The 18,181-nt window shown below is 35.7% G+C and overlaps 2 protein-coding genes across 3 annotated transcripts in view; one reads left to right on the top strand and one right to left on the bottom strand.

The window, feature by feature from the left end:
- The window catches only part of LOC140165105 (T-complex protein 1 subunit zeta-like), a 328,487-nt gene that overhangs the window by 206,614 nt on the left and 103,692 nt on the right, over positions 1-18,181 (bottom strand). The gene's annotated exons all lie outside the window — the stretch shown is intronic.
- LOC140165104 (sodium-independent sulfate anion transporter-like) overlaps positions 1-18,181 on the top strand; it is a 59,887-nt gene that overhangs the window by 23,269 nt on the left and 18,437 nt on the right. Inside the window, exon 2 of the mRNA XM_072188530.1 lies at positions 15,193-15,518. Within this exon, the coding sequence (XP_072044631.1) occupies positions 15,240-15,518 (279 nt within the window). The 5' untranslated portion in view covers positions 15,193-15,239. The remainder of the gene's footprint in view (positions 1-15,192; positions 15,519-18,181) is intronic.

Genomic DNA, 18,181 nt, shown 5'->3' with positions numbered 1-18,181 from the left:
TTCTTGTTTGCTGATTGCTATTATATGTATTTATTTAATGTAATTTGTAAATCACTTCATAAGTAAAAATAGACGACCATAAGTAAAAATAGACGACCTTTGATAAATAAAGACTGAATTTGTGTATATTAGTAATATACACAAATTCAAGTTGGAAGCTTTTTCAATGCTAATAATCATGTTCAGACGTATAGTAATAGAATTCTTGAGGATTGGCATGCTCAAGAATTGTGATTCCTAAGTCAATCCCCAAGGGAGTGTCCACACGACTCAACTGAAGCCTGGAATCCTCAAGTTTTGCAATGCCTGATAATGTCAGTTGACAGTTCTGCTAATAGTCATGTTCAGACAGTCATTGAATTCTTGAGGATTGGTGTTCTCAAGAATTGCTATTCCTGAGTCAATCCCTGAGGGAGTGTCCACACGACTCGATTAAAGCTTGGAATCCTCAAGTTTTGCAATGCCTGATGATGTCAGTTGACAGTTCTGCTAATAGTCATGTTCAGATGGTCATAGAATTCTTAAGGATTGGCGTGCTCAAGAATTGCGATTCCTAAGTCAATCCCTGACTGAGGGAGTGTCCACACGACTCAACTGAAGCCTTGAGTCCTTGAGTTTTCAATGCCTGATGACATCAGGTCTGCTAGTAGTCATGTTCAGATGGTCATTGAATTCTTGAGGATTGGCATACTCAAGAATTGAGAAGTCAATTCCCAAGGGATTGTCCACACAACTCAATTGAAGCCTGGAATCCTCAAGTTTTGCAATGCCTGATGACATCAGTTCTGCTAATAGTCAGGTTCAGATGGCAATAGAATTCTTGAGGATTGGCATGCTCAAGAATTGTGATTCCTAAGTCAATCCCCAAGGGAGTGTCTACACGACTCAATTGAAGCCTAGAATCCTCAAGTTTTGCAATGCCTGATGTCAGCTCTGGAATTACAACCAGACTACTGTGACCCATCATTGACAGTACTAGTTCTCTCTACTGTCTATGGACCCATAGTAATGGCGGCATGCCAAATTGAGCTGTATTATATAATTAAAACAAGGTCATAGGTTCGTTGAATAAGTTCATCAGGTTTGTTGGTTAAATAAAATAACTGACATTGTGCTTGACAAAACCAAGTGAAATTTTAACTCACTACAATATTTCGTCCTACGCATCGGAGGACTTCATCAGGTATGACTGGAAAAGAGGTTAAACAACACCGGAAACCAGTCTCTAGTGGATCAGATGACCAGATCAGTCATACCTGATGAAGTCCTCCGATGCGTAGGACGATATATTGTAGTGAGTTAAAATTTCACTTGGTTTTGTCAAGCACAATGTCAGTTATTTTAAGGTCATAGGTTATGCTCAGTCATTCACACAGGCACTCAAGGACCACTCGAGCATCACCCAGGGAAACCCAAAAATTTCTTGGGAATAAATTTGGGGGGATTGCAAACCTTGAGACTGTTCACCCGGTGGATTTCCCCAAGTTCTGCTTGAGAACTGCATTGCTAAAGCAGAAAGGCCTCCGTGTGAATGTACCGAGTAAAAAACAGAAGAAAAGATGAAAATTTGAGATGTTTTCTTTTAAACATTATGTAAATCTAGACAAGATTTAATGATTTTGACAAATTTAATGGATTAATAAAATGTAATTTAATGGATTAATAAAATTAAAATATTTATTAGTGATAAATTTTTTATTAATAGCTTATGTGATTTTATTTGCATTACAAAGGTTGACTTATTTTAAGAAGACAAACAGTTTGTGCTAATATTTAAATTAGTTGAATTAGTAGTGGTAATACTAACAGTCGCTGGTATAGTATGTGTACCTGTATGTATGTCTGATAGATGTTTCATCCTGGAAACTTTGCAGGGCCAAGTTTTTTCATACCATAGTTAAAAAGGTACAGTATGTGTTTTAAATGTTTTGATTATTTGTAACAAGTGTTAACAGAGCTGTTTATATAAATAAGGGAAAAATGATCTTTACACATTTTTGTGAAATGATGCTGTGTGTATAAATGTATATGTGTACTACTAGATGTTCAAGGAACAAAGTTACTGGAGTTATTAGTACCGTATTCGTCCGAGTATAGTCCCACGCTCGAGTATAGTCCCACCCCCCCCCCCCAAAATTTCAGAAATTTAAAAAAAAAAAAAAAAAAAGTTTTTTTAAATTTTTAAATTTTTTTTTTTTTTCCGGTTTAGCAGTGTCCTGGACCTAGACCTAGATGCTAGGATCATTCATGGTTGACCTAATTTTCAAGATATTTTGTATTTTTAATATGAAAATTGATAATTTGTATTCATGTCATACTCTATTAATGATTTCAAAATGCATTGAATTTGAATGCATTTTGAAATCATTAATAGAGTATGACATGAAAACAAAGTATCAATTTTCATATTAAAAATACAAAATATCTTGAATTTTTTTTTTTTTTTTTTTTTTTAGGTCAACCATGAATGATCCTAGCATCTAGGTCTAGAATCCAGGACACTTTTTTTTTTTGAAATTGAGTATAATCCCACCCCCAATTGTGAAAAATTTTCACATAAAAAGGGGTGGGACTATACTCGGACCAATACGGTATATTATTTCCCCGGGGGGGTCACTCCCATTGTGGCCTGTACACCATCCGCGATAATGAAAACGCGTAAAAAGGGTAGTTTTTCGTGGGTAGGCACGATAAATAAATGTTGGTATTTATACAGCGCCTTTCACATGTGAACATGTACCAAAGCGCTTTACATTTATTCCGCCGTCATTAGAATATGTCAGCTGCCATACAATGCCCAAGGCATGCTCATACCTTTAGGCGGCGCTCAATGGACAGTATTCATAACAGCTCCCCATTTCACACCTGGGTGGAGAGGAGTAATCGAGATAAAGTGCCTTACTCAAGGGCACAACACGATGGCGTCGCCGGGGTTCGAACCCGCAACCTTCCGATTATGAGTCGTAGCCCGTTCCGCTCGGCCACCGTGCTCTATACGATACGCACGTAACGTGGTTAGGGTGTCAAAAACATGAAATATTGGAAAAAAGGGTAGCAAAATTGCAATTGCTAATACGCGGAAATGAAAATTAGGGTATGAAATTTGATGCGTGGAAGAAAATCCGTGTTTAGGGTATCGTTTTAGCCAAGGGTTAAATCCTTGTTTAGGGTGCTTTTCAAAAGTTGATTATCGCGGATGGTGTACAAGCCACAATGGGAGTGACCCCCCCGGGATTATTTCACTTAGGGCTCATATTGAAATTCCCTTACACACAAAGGTGTGCGCCATCCTGCAGCTTTCCTGTACTAGCCTTCTTTTGTTAAAATCCTGGGCAGGGTGTATCACTGATGCATATAATCCATCCGTTTTATGACTGAGCTTTCCTGAGGCGCGCGCTTAGCGAGGGGAATCCTGCCTTCTTTCTGTGTGAAAACGTGGTAGGGTATTTCAATATGAGCCCTTATATTTATTAAACTACCAAGGAACAACTTTATTATTAAATGAGTATTTTGTGATCCTAGCATCTTCTTTTTATGACATTTTTCAGTAGATTATTCCCAAAATTTCAGTTGATTCCGATTCTGCCCTGGGATTCTGCATTTGCGAGTTATGCATGATTATGTGTATTACACCTCTCCATAGACAATGTGTTGTAATTTCGTTCTGGTATACCAAAACGAAATTCATATTGCACAATATCTTTGCTAAACGAATGAATCTGCACATTTTTTTTTGTACATAAACATTATGTAGTGGTTTCTAGTGGATAAGAATCTCAACTGTTTTTGAGAAAAGGGGGGGGGGGTGATGCTGTGGATCACAAAATGCCCTTTTAACTGGATTTAATAGTTATATTATTGGCCCCCACATACATGTATATGTGGGGCTTGTGTTATCATCCAAATGGTTGCCTGGTTGTTTCTTTCTTTCTTTCTTTCTTTGTTTGGCTGTCCGGGCAGAAGCAGATTCATTAATCCACTCTGCAGGTCCAACGCATTCACCGATTCACTTATAAAACCCTAACAGGACGGTATACTACTTGATATATGCGCTGTTCGTGCATGCATCCCACCTGGTGTGATGACGCAATCACCCTAAGTGATATATAGGCACGTTTTCGCTGGACAGCGAAGCCCAAGACCCGTGGCAAAGTGTCGCCGACCCAGTGCCTGGCATGCGATGGGGTCTCGGGTTCGAATCCCACCCAGAGCAAACAACTTCTTTCTTTCTTTTCTCTCTTTATTCCTTCCTTCTTTCCCTTCCCGTTGCCAAAAAGCCCTTATGCGGTTAGGGTTAAACTACAAAGGAACAACTTTATTATTAACTAGAGTTATTAGTTATATTATTTCACTTATAAAAAGCCATATGTGATTTGCATAAAGAATAGATCCTATTTAAATGTTAGTTTTTACTGATCACATTGTCCCCTTTAATTTTGAGCCAAGCAAATAGGGTAAAACAAAGAAAATTGCCATTTCATTCCAGCGCCTACAATGTGTATATTCTTTATCATTATCATGAATATTGGCATAGCTTCACACAGCTAGAACGAACAAACAAGACTTTTGACCAATTGGGATATGCACACGGTTTCTATGTTAAGACGTAAGACGAATAGTATGGACACAGTTTGTACGTCACTTCAGTGATTCAATACACATACACACAATGTGTTTAGCCACCCACCCGATTGGTGAACACTCGATTACTGAATATAACCAGAGATCTCCAGTTTGAATATAAAAACTTAAATTTTACCTTAATTAATCAATCAATCAATCAATCAATCAATTTTATTTCATCCATTCATTATACAACAATATAATTATGATACAATGAGATAGAATAAGGATGTATTTTATATACAATAATATAATGGAAAAAGCAACTATTTTTATGAAAAACGTCAATGAGATGGATGAGGACACTGCTAAACGCAGAGCGTGAGGTGCAGTGCCCTCGGCCTAAAATTACACATACAACATTTAAACAAAAAATAAAATACACTCGGTACAATTTTCACTCAAAATCGTGCACTGATTGCCTATGGACGGGATAGTGAAAGCAAGCAGTTATGGCCACAAGGCTGTCCATGCACTGGGCACACAATTTGGAGTGAAATGATACTGACATAATTGGAAAATATAAAACTGATGGTAAACTAAATAATGTACCAAAAAATTAGGGTGCCGACATAAAGCTGACCTGATAGCAAAAAAATGAGAGACCGTTTTAAAGTAGTAATGAAACATGAATGTAATTACGATTCATTTGGCAAATATTTTCCAAGGAGATGTTTTTTCATGTGTTGTTTAAAAACAGCTACCGAAGGTGCGCTTTTCAGGATTGGTGGTAAATTATTCCAAAGTAATGCACCTTGGATTCTGATGGTTGTTATATGCAAGGCATGTGTTGGTTTGATATGGATATCACCTGCATGAAGAGTGTTGTAATTAAAGCAGTTCAGGCTTAGTCTTTCACATGGTATTTTAGCACACCATTGGGCATTGCAATCATGCAAAAAGTAAAAATTCAACAAAAATTGAGGGCATTACTGTGGAGCAAATCACACATCATGTGGCTGAATTATATGGTGAATTCTGGGGGTGAATTACATACAAATTCATAAAGATAGACAAATAATAATAAGATACATAAAAAGATCATTATTGTAAATAATTGCAGGAAGTAAAACTTTTTGGATATCAGTTTTGCACCCCTCCACCTTAAAAAGACATGCCCTTCTCGTGTTTCTATATCTTCCATTCACCTCAGTCATTACATTGCTCATTACTGTCTTGATCGTCTCTGTTTCTTGATTCCTAGAAACATTGACACTAACAAAAGTAAGCAAGATTGCTTTAGGATAATTTTAAAGATTATGCTTGATACAATCAAGGTAGAACTTGATGTGATATCATCACGTTTAATACAAGGTCTGTGTTTTGTTTTTCCCCCTCTTCCAGTAATTCGATCCTGTATAATGTTTTGATTTGATCTCAAGATTTTATGATAAAGTCTTCTTCTTTTCCTTGAATCTGTGGGTGACTGGGTAACTACCCCGCTGGTTTCTCTAGAGTGTCGGTGACAGTAGCCTGTCTTAAGTTACAGCATGGTAACATTGCACAGCGCTCGTCCCTGGGTTCGGGTTCGTTAGCCTGTGGGTTCGGTCGGTTCATGTACAAGCTACTGTACAAAGTGACAAGGAGCAGGGTCACCAACGATATATTTACTGGGAAATATAGTTTGTATCCTGGATACATAGTAAAACTCCATGGGCACTACCTGACTTTCTTACAGTGCCCCTTATTGGTTAATTACATGATACAATCATTTGAGTAACCAATCAAAAGAGAGCTTTTAGATGTTGATTGGTCACAAAGAGGCTAGGTATTGTGTATTGAGCCAATCAGAGATTATATGGTAAAAAAAGTCAGCTCTAAGACTGAGAACTTCTAAGTGTTAAGCACCTGTTTTAGCATCCTGCCGTGTTTTCTTATTAAATATGATGCGCGATTTGGTAGGCCTATAATAAATCTCCAGGATAATCATCACAGAAAAAATATTAGCTGCATGCTGCAGCAAGACATGTTTACAGTTCACATTCTTTTTATCGAAAGGCAATATTATTTTGCATGCATGTTTATCAGATGTAAAATAAATCACCCCAACCCCAGGTTTCTTTTTTAAAAGGTTAGCAACTATTTTAAACTGTTGCGATTCGGTAGTTCGCAGCATCTTGCGAATGGTAGTGAGCTTTGGCAAGAATTCAAATATCACAGATATAATTTTGTAGGTTGGTTCGTGAGTTATGTTGTAAAGAGGGCTGAAACAACAACACTTTTGTAAAACATACAATAAATCAAGCAAGTTTTCAAAGTATATGATTTGTAGAATGAACTTTTGCAAAACATCAAAGTGTAATTTGTCAATAATATATTGATTTAGATCTAATGAAAATCGATATATTTTGGCTGCTTTAAAGCGCGTCTATCCTTAAAATGATTTGCTAGAGGTCAAATACCACTAATTTATTACACGGGTTTCAATGGGAAAATGGCTAATTTCAGGGGGAATTTTCTCATATTCAGAACTCTCACAGTTAAATGCCACTAATACATGTATTAGGTGAAACTATATGATTTAGATGCCAAATGATCAAAAATTCAACATAGGTTGACCTGAGACCTTTCTTGTTCTTAAAACGCACTGAATCGTAAACACCTTAAAATGGCAGTGCGCCCTTGAAGCTGAAAGTTACAATATGGTAGGGCGAATATTTACTAAAAACTTTTTAAGGTCAAGCCCGGCTGGCCTGTAACATTTTGAGGCATATTTCGAACACTGGGAATAGGCTATTGGGTTATCACCCTCTAAAATTTTGTTTTTTGCTCTTTTTATGGTGAAAACTTATTTGTTTAAAAAACTATAACACTGCTAATGATCCATTTGAATAACCAAATGTTGTAATTATGACATTCCTATTGTTGTAATTATGACATTAAATCTCTGATATACATGTAAATGACCAAGATAGTAAGTGGGTGTTCTTTCATTGTACCTCATTATTGTGCCTTAAAATGGACAGAAAACCTTCATGGCAGATTAACCAAATAAAGAATTGATCGAAATGGTATATTATGACTTTTATTGATTCTCCATAAATTGAGGAAAATATTTACAAATGAATTGCAAAATATATATAAATACCAACTTATTATGTAAGCATATTTATTTCAAGGCAGTGAGTTGGAGTAACATAGTTCCTCCCTGGCATTTTGGTCATTGATGACAAATTGTCCCGGCAAAGTGTCATCAGTCAGATTCCATGTCAGGACATGTGAGAGAATCACGAAACAGCAAAAGCATTGCAACTATATAAAGCCAACTATACTCAAGATCATCGCGACTAAAACAATTTTCTCACACATACGACTTGTTTTGTAGTGCCAGGTAGTACCTGTATCCAGGTAAGCAAGTTATGTGACGTACCTCATCATTTACCCCAGCTGGTCGCCTTTTTTTGGTTCTTTGAACTTTTTTTGCAAGCCCCTTAAACATGTTATTGGATATGAAATTTGAACTCCTGTTGTTAAATCATTGGCAATTCGCTCAAGCTCAGCATCACATTTAACCTGACTGTAGGCATTGATCTCAAGAGCTTTTCAATATTTGAAACTTTCAAAGTTTGAGTGAGATTTATTATGAGTTGATCAAACTTTTGGTATCTACATGTAATATCACAGATCCTGGATCTGCGCTAATACATGGTCTTAACCCTGGAATTATGGACACTTTTGGGCCTCATAACTGCTAAATTGTTGGTCTAAAGTATATTTAGAATGACAAAGACTTGATAAATTCATCTGTGAGGTCAAATTTGGGCCAAAAATGCTCATTTTTGGCCCAAAATCACCGAAAATGCTTTTTTTTTGCTCAAATTATTTTGTTCAACGTAACAAAAAAATTCTTAGGCCAAATTTTTTTTTATATTAATTTTGAATTTTGACTAACTTTGAGAAATTTGCACAAAAATTTCCAAAAAATGAGTCAAGGAAGCCAATAATCACATAAATTGTATTTACATAGGTCTTGCAGTTCTTGAGTTAAGGCCAAATTTTATATCAAAATGATTGGGATGTTTTCCCCCTCCCAACAAAAATGCACATGGGACTGACACCCCTTATATCAAGTCTTGGTATCTCCTTTTTAGATCCTATACCATTCCTCTCGTGTGTCAGCTTTATTTGTCTTAATCATGCTCCCCTCTGACCTGCCTTAAATCATACTGATGTTGTTTTCCCATGTAATTTAGAATTGCTGTAAAATTTGGAGCAAGTTTCTGAAATATATAGTTAAATCGAGTTGCCCGTTCAAGAGCCCCATTTGAAATTCACACTCCCTGTATGGGAGACGTTAAGGGCTCATATTGAAATACCCTACCACGTTATCACACAGAAAGAAGGCAGGATTCCCCTCACTAAGCGCGCGCCTCAGAAAAGCTCGGTCATAAAACGGATGGATTATATGCATCAGTGATACACCCTGCCCAGGATTTTAACAAAAGAAGGCTAGCACAGGAAAGCTGCAGGATGGCGCACACCTTCCTGTGTAAGGGAATTTCAATATGACCCCTAAGCTCATTTCTTCCACAGGGGATGTATGGATTTCAACTAGAATAGCCCATTTCACACAACTACTTTCATAGAATTATGTCCCTTGAAAAAGGAAGACACAAAGAATATATTTCAACTTTGGGACCTCTTTCACATTTGTAATATTTCTTTGGTTGATACGTGTATAAATTATACGGTTTCGCTTTCATGGTTTTACTTGTTCCCAAATTAACATTCTATTGACATATAGGTTAATACTACTACAAGTGTCTAGATTTATATTCTAGAATATTCTACATGTACGAGGGGCAGTCAGTATGTTTTAAGAGTTGACTCGTGACGTCATATGTGGATTGTTTTCATGGCATTTCTCAATGATTACATAAACACTGTACCTTTGTCTTTCAAACAACGCATGTAAAAGTAAAAATTATATCATACACATGATTACGTAACAGCATTAGCATAAAATCAATAGACTAGGGACACTGCCAAATCACGCAAAAAGGCGGGCCTTTTAAATTACAGCAAAGACACATGTTTAAAATATCCGAGAACAGCAAACGTACAAGGGGCATATGGCTAGTTTTGGGCAGGAATAAACACTAGGTCCTCAGTTTGCATTTGGTAAAATATGAGACTTGCCATTAAACTTTGGTGGAAATGGGACGTCTGGAAATTTCAACAACTTTAGGGCTTGAATGGAAGCAAAATTATTCTGCAAAAATGGCGAAAACGAAAAAGCAGTTATAACAAATGACATTAATTATCTCCAAAATGAAACAGACTAAAATATAATGACTGGTCACGTGTGAGAGCTGGTACTCAGTGCGATGATAACTGGTGCAAATCAAACAACAATCTACGCATGTTTGGAGATTAGTCAACAGAACTGGCAAAAAAACTTAAATTTCCACGTTTGCTATTTTTGGCAATATCAAGATATTTATAGAAAGAAAAGCCTTGTTTTTGTCAAAAATAAGACATATTTGACCACGCATTTTAAATAAACTAAAACCTTTACAGCCCAACAAACATGGTTTAATGAATTGGTAGTTTGTGTTCTATTACTGTTCCAAAAGGCAGCATTCTCCATTCTTTAATTCCCGAGAAAATATAGAAAATACAACAATACCTCATTTCAGCCTCTTATTTCCCTTAACAAAAATGACTCAATTTCACCAGGTGACTCTAGACCATTGATTTTATGCTAACGCTGTTACGTAATCAGGTGTGTAATATAATTTTTACATGTGTTGTTTGAAAGACAAAGGTACAGTGTTTATGTAATCATTGAGAAATGCCATGAAAACAATCCACATGTGACGTCACGAGTCAACTCTTAAAACATACTGACTGCCCCTCGTACATGTATGGATGCACTGAGCAGCATTCAATGTGATGCACCTGTTTTTCCACCCTTAAAGGCTGATATTGAAACTCTCCTTGCCTTTAAAGGCACTATATAGTATGCAGGCCTGTAGATAGGAATTTTTGTTGTGGGTGTTGATTTTGAAAAAGTGGACTTTTTCTGGGGGGGGGGGGAAATTTTGCGAAAAGTGGACATTTCTTACCCAAATTTGGACCTTTTTTGACCCAAAAATCTCGCTTTGTTCAACAAAGGAAAGTGATCATGTGACAAGTGACCCTCTCTATTTAATAGATCTATCGCATGGGTCATTGTATCAATCTACTTGCATCGTATTATTTTCAACATTTTACCAATTGAGAAATTGTTTTCTTTTATAATTAGTTTGAAAAGCAACTCATTATCCATGGCCGAGGATACATAGGGTACGACGTGGACAGATTTTAATAAAGAATTGGCCTGAGTGAATGTGTTTATGGTCAACGGTACAGCTTGAAATATTGCTGTATATTGCCCCGTATATCTATGCACGCTGTAATACTAATAAACTTCATTTGATTTTCGTTAATTTTCATGAAATGTGTACAGTGCAATGTCTTTGTTTAATCTGCGTCCAATGTAATGTGTACGCATGCTTAATTAGTTAATCAAGATTTACTAATCTTTGTCGAGGCAAGACATTTTTTAATGTGAACAGGGTCTAAGACTCTGCATCATAGATATTCATGTTTTTAAAGATCTATGCCTGCATGTGTGCTTATTACCATAGACCATTTAAATGGTCTATGGTATTACATATATGGTCGAATCCAACCAAAAGTGTACACGGCATGTTCAGGGCCATAACTTAAAAGTATTAGTCAATTGGCATTCGTTTTTATATTGTGTTTATTCGCTTGATCATACGCTTACGCCATATATAATAAGACCCCTTCTGTGAAAAATTTAGACACAGGGACCCCAAAACATGCTATTTTTACCCATTTTTTCAAAATATTTCTTAAGGTGTTTTTAAAAACATCTAAATCAGTTATGAAAAGAAGTCATTGGATTGAATCTAAATTGATTTCCTGAAAGGTGTGTATTCAAAGATTGCCTGTTTAATTTTTCACATATTTGTACATAATTATGAAATTTTTGTGATAATTTTTTGAGTGGTATTTTTTACATTACCTACTAATACAATTTTTCATAGCACTAGATATATCTTTAAAAATGGAAATCACTAATAAATGCATAATTGATACAAGCTTTGATATGTCCAATACTAAAATGCATTGCATTCGAACATCTTTATTATTGTGTTTAGCTGCCAGAAATTCTAAATGGCACAAAGGTAGGTTTGGTAAAAAATATGCATTACCTCCGAATACATGTTAAAAGCTGTGTCATTTCCACAAATTGAGAGAATAGTAAACAATAGTTAAGCAATAGGTGAAGGGTAATACACTCTTTATTTCTACCAAGTTTCAATAGCCTGCGTTTAAATATTTCTGAGATGTCAATGATAAAAGCAAGTATTCAGAGGGTAAATTTCGGTAACCGAATGTTACCTCTGAATACAATTTTTTACATCATGACAGTATTGTGAAACACCGCCATTCATGCCAATGCCCATATTGGTACATAACGAAGGCCTGTATGTTTGCTATCAAATCATATGTCAATGAAAGTTAAATTCACATACATGCCCACCATGCAAAACTGAATACGGCTTAATTGTTGAAAAATATGTACTGAAATAGACGACGGTCTGCTCAATTGAAAGAAAAATCAGATTCAAAGCAGATTAGAAGGGATAAATACTTAGATTTGTCAACTGTCATGTGCGCTTCATTTTAAATGTTTACCGACCTTCTGGTTTCTGAGTAATTTGTGTCCAAATTCATTTATTCGAAGGTAACTGTTGACGCGTTTTTAAGCTAAGGTTACCTACTTAATACCATGGAAAAACGACTGTTCTCATTGTCTCATGATCTAGACAACACAGTGATGGACCCTGGTATAAAGCTATTGTAGTTGCCCTCAAACAAAAGGCCACAAGACGTAACTGACTCCAAGATGGACTTCACAAGTCTGCAATAACGGTTTTAAGCGATTTGTGTACAATTAATCAAATTAAAGTCACTTTAGTGCCTTTGTTTCTTACTTCAATCCTCTTTCAACCGCTGTGAACCGACATTATTAATACATGATAGGGTCTTAAGTATCAATAAACGCACATAAAGAAAATAATACATTCAAAGTGCTTTATAAAATGAAGTTTTGATTGCGATATCCACCAAAAGTCTAATTCTTACCTACAAATACTGAAATGTTACTTACGAATACAGCATAAAACATGACATGTGTAATGAAGTGTCCCTACCAATGGAAATTAATTGTCAAAAACTTTAAGCGGTACCCCAGGACACTATTATTACCCATATACTGGAGTCATTCAACAATTATTTATTATGTAAAATTGCTGATTAACTACTTGTATATCAAAATGAAGTGGTCAAAATCTTGCTAAAAGCATCAAAAATGTTTGATCTAAGGTAATAGCATTTATTTTTTTGGATGTACCATCTGAAAGAGATCTAAAAACTACCATTTTATTAATCCATTACCATAATAGCAAAATTTAAACCTCTAAACTCAATATAGATATTGTTAAATCGCTCATGTTACCTACGAATACCCGGGTTTCTTCACCTTTTCATTGTATAAATCGTTAGGTGTAGGCGTATAATTCCTAATATTCTTGAAAACATATATCCTACTCGTTCTTATACAATGTGTAAATTGATTCATACTCATTTGATAAATAAAATACAGAAACTGACCTAAACTTCATTTTCAAAAATAAACTAGCATAAATTGACTAAGATAATATTGATCGCGTTATAAAAATAAAAACAAATATTTTCTGGTTGAGCTAGCATTTTCCTGACACCCTGTGGTCTACATTACACGAAAAAAGCGTTAATGGGAATATTCCATATGTTTTAGGTTGATTAGTATTGCGATAGTGAAAGCATCCTAGTGGTATTCGTAGGTAACATTGCGTTTTGATATCACATTTACTATCACTCGTCCTGGATTCATTTTTCAAGATTAGTAATGGCACTTTTGGTTCCTATAAGGCCAATATGTCATCAATCAATGGGCAAAGGAAAAAATTGTGGAGACATTTTTATTTCGGACTTTTATTTTTGGCCCGTGGACACTTTTGGTTGGATTCGACCATATACTAAGTATATGCTGCAAGAGATTAAGCGCAAAAGCTCGCAAAGTGACCTAACAAGGGTAAAATTTGATATTTTCATCAATATCCATCGGGTCTATCTGCACAGATTCTTGGGCCAAAATCAACACAACAATGTGAAGCAACACAAAATTGAATGAAGCTTTATATTTTTCAGGCACACTATTGAATGAAACTTCATGTTTTTTTTGGTCCTGTTGTTTTCTTCCTTTTTGTCAATACAGTTTCACACATTTTTACACTTTTGCGGAGCTCACTGAAAGTGCCTTTAATTAAAATAGCGGTTGAGACAAAACTATTGATCTCCGCCTTGGGCTAAATAATGTAACTAGTTGAAAGGCCATCCTTAAAGGAATCTCCTAAGTTTTTCTCCTAGTCTTATTTTTAGATTAGAATTTGAAGGAACATTCCCCAATCATGATGAAATCAGGTTTATAATACTGATTAGAGGTTTTAATTCAATTTAATCACAAGGTACATGTATATATGATTTAGTTGTGGTTCAAATAACAAAATTATGCACTGATTGTGGTTCATTTTATGTCTGTATTGTAATGACAAAAAATCGGTATTCAGTTGCCAAAGTCCCCCACCAAAATTAAAGTTGAATACCCCAGCTCCTATTGGCCCTTTCATATCATGAATATTATTGAGCTAGAGTATTTTTTCATCTCCTTTAATTGATTTGATTAGTAAAACAAAGTGTAAGCAATTAACATATTTATTTTTAAATATTTTTAAATTCATGTAGTTGACAGGTGCAGTGGTACATGTATATGTTTAGAGGGAGTAAAATAATGAGATAGAGAGGGGGAGGGAGGGAGAGAGTTTGCAAATATATATCAAATTCAAGGTTGCAGTGTTAATTCCCACCTAACCATTTCCTTTAGGCCAATTCCTAGCAAAGGCCAATGTCTCAGTTTTACAAGAACTTATATAATTACTGGTATATAACCTGTATCCTTTTCCACCACAATTAAGCGCATGATATGCCGACACTGCGACACACTTTAAGTTCCCAACGAGATAATAGCGCTAACTGGAATAAGAAGGGCACACCTGCTGATGGGTATAGGCATCTTATTGTAAGGAGAATATAATAGTTGGCACACTTTCTCTGTCCAACCCCTATTTAACCAGCAGGCAGAACTGTCATATGTAGCAATAACACTTCAGACGTGACTATCACTTGCAACTATCAAACTTTGCATCGATTTTCTTCGAACCAGCAAGACACCCGCTGTGGCGTGTTATCATGTTTTGACACGTGATCTAGCCTATGATTTTTTCTAACAAGAAGCGATCATATATTTGTGGATATACAGGGGCAGGCTGAGCAGACAAACTTTGTATCGATTTTCTTTGAACCAGCGGACACCCGCTGTTGCCTGTTATTGTGTTTTGACATGTGATCTAGTGTATGACTTTCCTAACATGTATATATTTGTGTCAACAGGGGCAGCCTGAGCAGACAGGACCAAACGTTGCAAGCTAGCAACACAGATGAGTGCTTCGAATGATTTGATGCAAGAAGAGAGTACACAGCCAAAGAAAATGTCAAATACAGAACTGAGTACGGAGAGCTTCAAGACCAAAGTGAAACGCGGAGTCAAAGACTACTGCTCTGTGGATGCATGGAAAGACAGGTTCCCTATAACTAGATGGCTCCCACAGTACAAAGCATCCAAGGGTCTCAGCGATGTTATTGCTGGGTTGACGGTGGGGTTGACTGTGCTACCACAGGGGTTGGCTTATGCCAGCATTGCTAAGTTACCACTAGAGGTAAGAGAACATTATTTTGTTCACTTTGTGTTTTTTGATAGGTGCATTTCTTCAGGCTATAAGCTTTTTTAAGCCTTTTCATTTCTTGAAGTTGAAGTAATAGGCAAGGCTGCCTTGTCACCAATACCTGTGATGAATCAGCAATATTTGGCATATCAACACTGTTGGAACAGGTCTTTTATTGTATTTTTATGCAAGTTTGCCGTATATGCTGAAATGTCAAATGAAAATTATGATCTGCATTTCTGAATTTAAAATTGGAATTGTTTTTACCATTTTTTAAAGGCTATGTGCTGAAATGAATAAGTTATATAGATTGACATTTTCATTCACTTGATCCTTTCCTGATAATTTTTAATTAGATATTGATACTCTTGTTGATGGTTTCTCAGCCATATTTGGGAAACATCATAATTTGATATGATATTATAAACAAGTGCATACAATTGTAATTCTTGATCTTAAGGACGATGACTTGTTGCTTGGTAATCCTTATGAAAGATAAATTTACAGTTTACATTAACAGTATATTACAAAGTCATTTTGGTGGGCCCTATACATTGTTTACATATTACTTTCATACGTAAAAAACGGCAGAAAATATTCATCCATCATCATCAGTGTGCCATATGTTTCAGAATGTGTTCCAGATTTGCATGGGGCAGTTAAAGATATTGATTTGCTTGTTTTAAAGTCACTGATAGGCACTTACAGAGACACAGGCAGTTAATGGAATGAATAGAGTAAATCATATGCATGTACATTGTATACTGTACAGCTTTATCTGCCTATCAGGACACAAGTTTGTTTATAATATCAAACCATCAACATGAGTATCAATATCTAATTAAAAAATTATCAGAAAAGGATCAAGTGAATGAAGAGGTCACTTTGTACAGCACATTTTAGTAAATACTAATTCTTAGTTTGTCATTTGCTATAAAATACAATCAGATGTGTTTTAAGGTGGTTCGAAAGGCAAGGTTTAGGGAAATCAGGAATTCCAACATTTTTGCAAATATCTCCAAAACCTTTCATGATACAATCTCAAGTGAGTTTGTGCTTATGTAGGGATATGTTGGCCATGTTATGAAGGTAATAAAACCGTTGCCATGGTAACCAAGCAGTCGCTATTGGCTTCTGACCAATCACATTAAAAGTTGTTTTTTCCTGTTTTTTTTTTTTCACTTCATTTTTCCCAATAGAAGTATACTCACATGTTGAGTCATGTTCCTGCACACCTCCACTGATTTTCCCGTAAAAAGTTTGTAAGTAATATGGAATCTGTGGCCAAAAAGCAAAAATTTCACTTTGACCCCCCTCCACTGGGATTTTTTTTTACGGGAAAATCAGTGGAGGTGTGCAGGAACATGACTCAACATGTGAGTATACTTCTATTGGGAAAAATGAAGTGATTTAAAAAAACAGGAAAACCCAACTTTTAATGTGATTGGTCAGAAGCCAATAGCGACTGCTTGGTTACCATGGCAACGGTTTTATTACCTTCATAACATGGCCAACATATCCCTACATAAGCACAAACTCACTTGAGATTGTATCATGAAAGGTTTTGGAGATATTTGCAAAAATGTTGGAATTCATGATTTCCCTAAACCTTGCCTTTCGAACCACCTTAAATGTGTTAAAAATTTGGCTATTCCATTTTAAATCCACACTACCCCTGTGGAAGATTTTGAAAATATCTTCCACAGGGGGAGTATGGATTTCAAATTGAATGAACACATAACCTGTTCCATTTCAAACTGAATCTTCCACAGAGGGAGGGTGTGTTTCAAATGGAGCTACTAATGTATTCATTCCATTTGCAATTCATTCTCCCGCTGTGGACGATATTTGTAGTTCATTGTGTTCAGCATTGTAAAAAACCAACAAAAACCAACACCATTGTATCTCAAGAACCCCAGCTCCAATGTTCTTAGATATTTCATCATAATTATTAGTCCAGATCTAGATCTGGATTGATTGAGGGATGTGTACCCACTTGTCGTCTTCGTTCAACTTCGACTGCCTCTTTCATACTCACTGAGCACAAGACCAAGAATTCAACCTTCGCAGACAGATCATTTTCATGTTATGGACCAAAACTATGGAATGCATTACCAGAACATATTAAAACCGCCTCTTCAATTGACATTTTCAAGAAACTGCTCAAACACCATCTGTTCAATATTGCTTTCAATCAGTAACTGTATTCATTTTGCTTGATTTTGGACTTTATCTGATGTTATGATGTTTTATGTATTATATTATTCTTGTTTTCATCTATTGTTTATGTTTTCATGCGCCTTAGTGCAAATTCTTTTGGTTTTTGGTGCGGTATTAAATTTCAATTAGTAGTAGTAGTAGTACCCAGCAAACATAAATGTTTTCAACATTATTCGCAAAAGGTTGCCATAAATGTCTAAATGTTGGGTTAAATAAAGGATATAAAATGTGTTCATAACATTTTGTAAAAACATTTTGTAAAAACTTATGCCAAAACATTCTAACATAATGTTATTTAAGAGTATAAAAAATGTTGGCAATAAACATGTTACAATAATTTCATTTCGACAACATTTTAGAAATGTTGTTGTAGTGTGTTTGTAAACAAAATGTTTGCAAATGTTTTCTTGACCTTTATAAAATCTGACATTTAATGT

Source organism: Amphiura filiformis, chromosome 11 (assembly GCF_039555335.1).
Source record: "Amphiura filiformis chromosome 11, Afil_fr2py, whole genome shotgun sequence".
Classification (NCBI taxonomy): domain Eukaryota; kingdom Metazoa; phylum Echinodermata; class Ophiuroidea; order Amphilepidida; family Amphiuridae; genus Amphiura; species Amphiura filiformis.
Note: the sequence above shows the minus strand (reverse complement) of the source record. Positions and strands in the feature narration are given on the sequence as shown.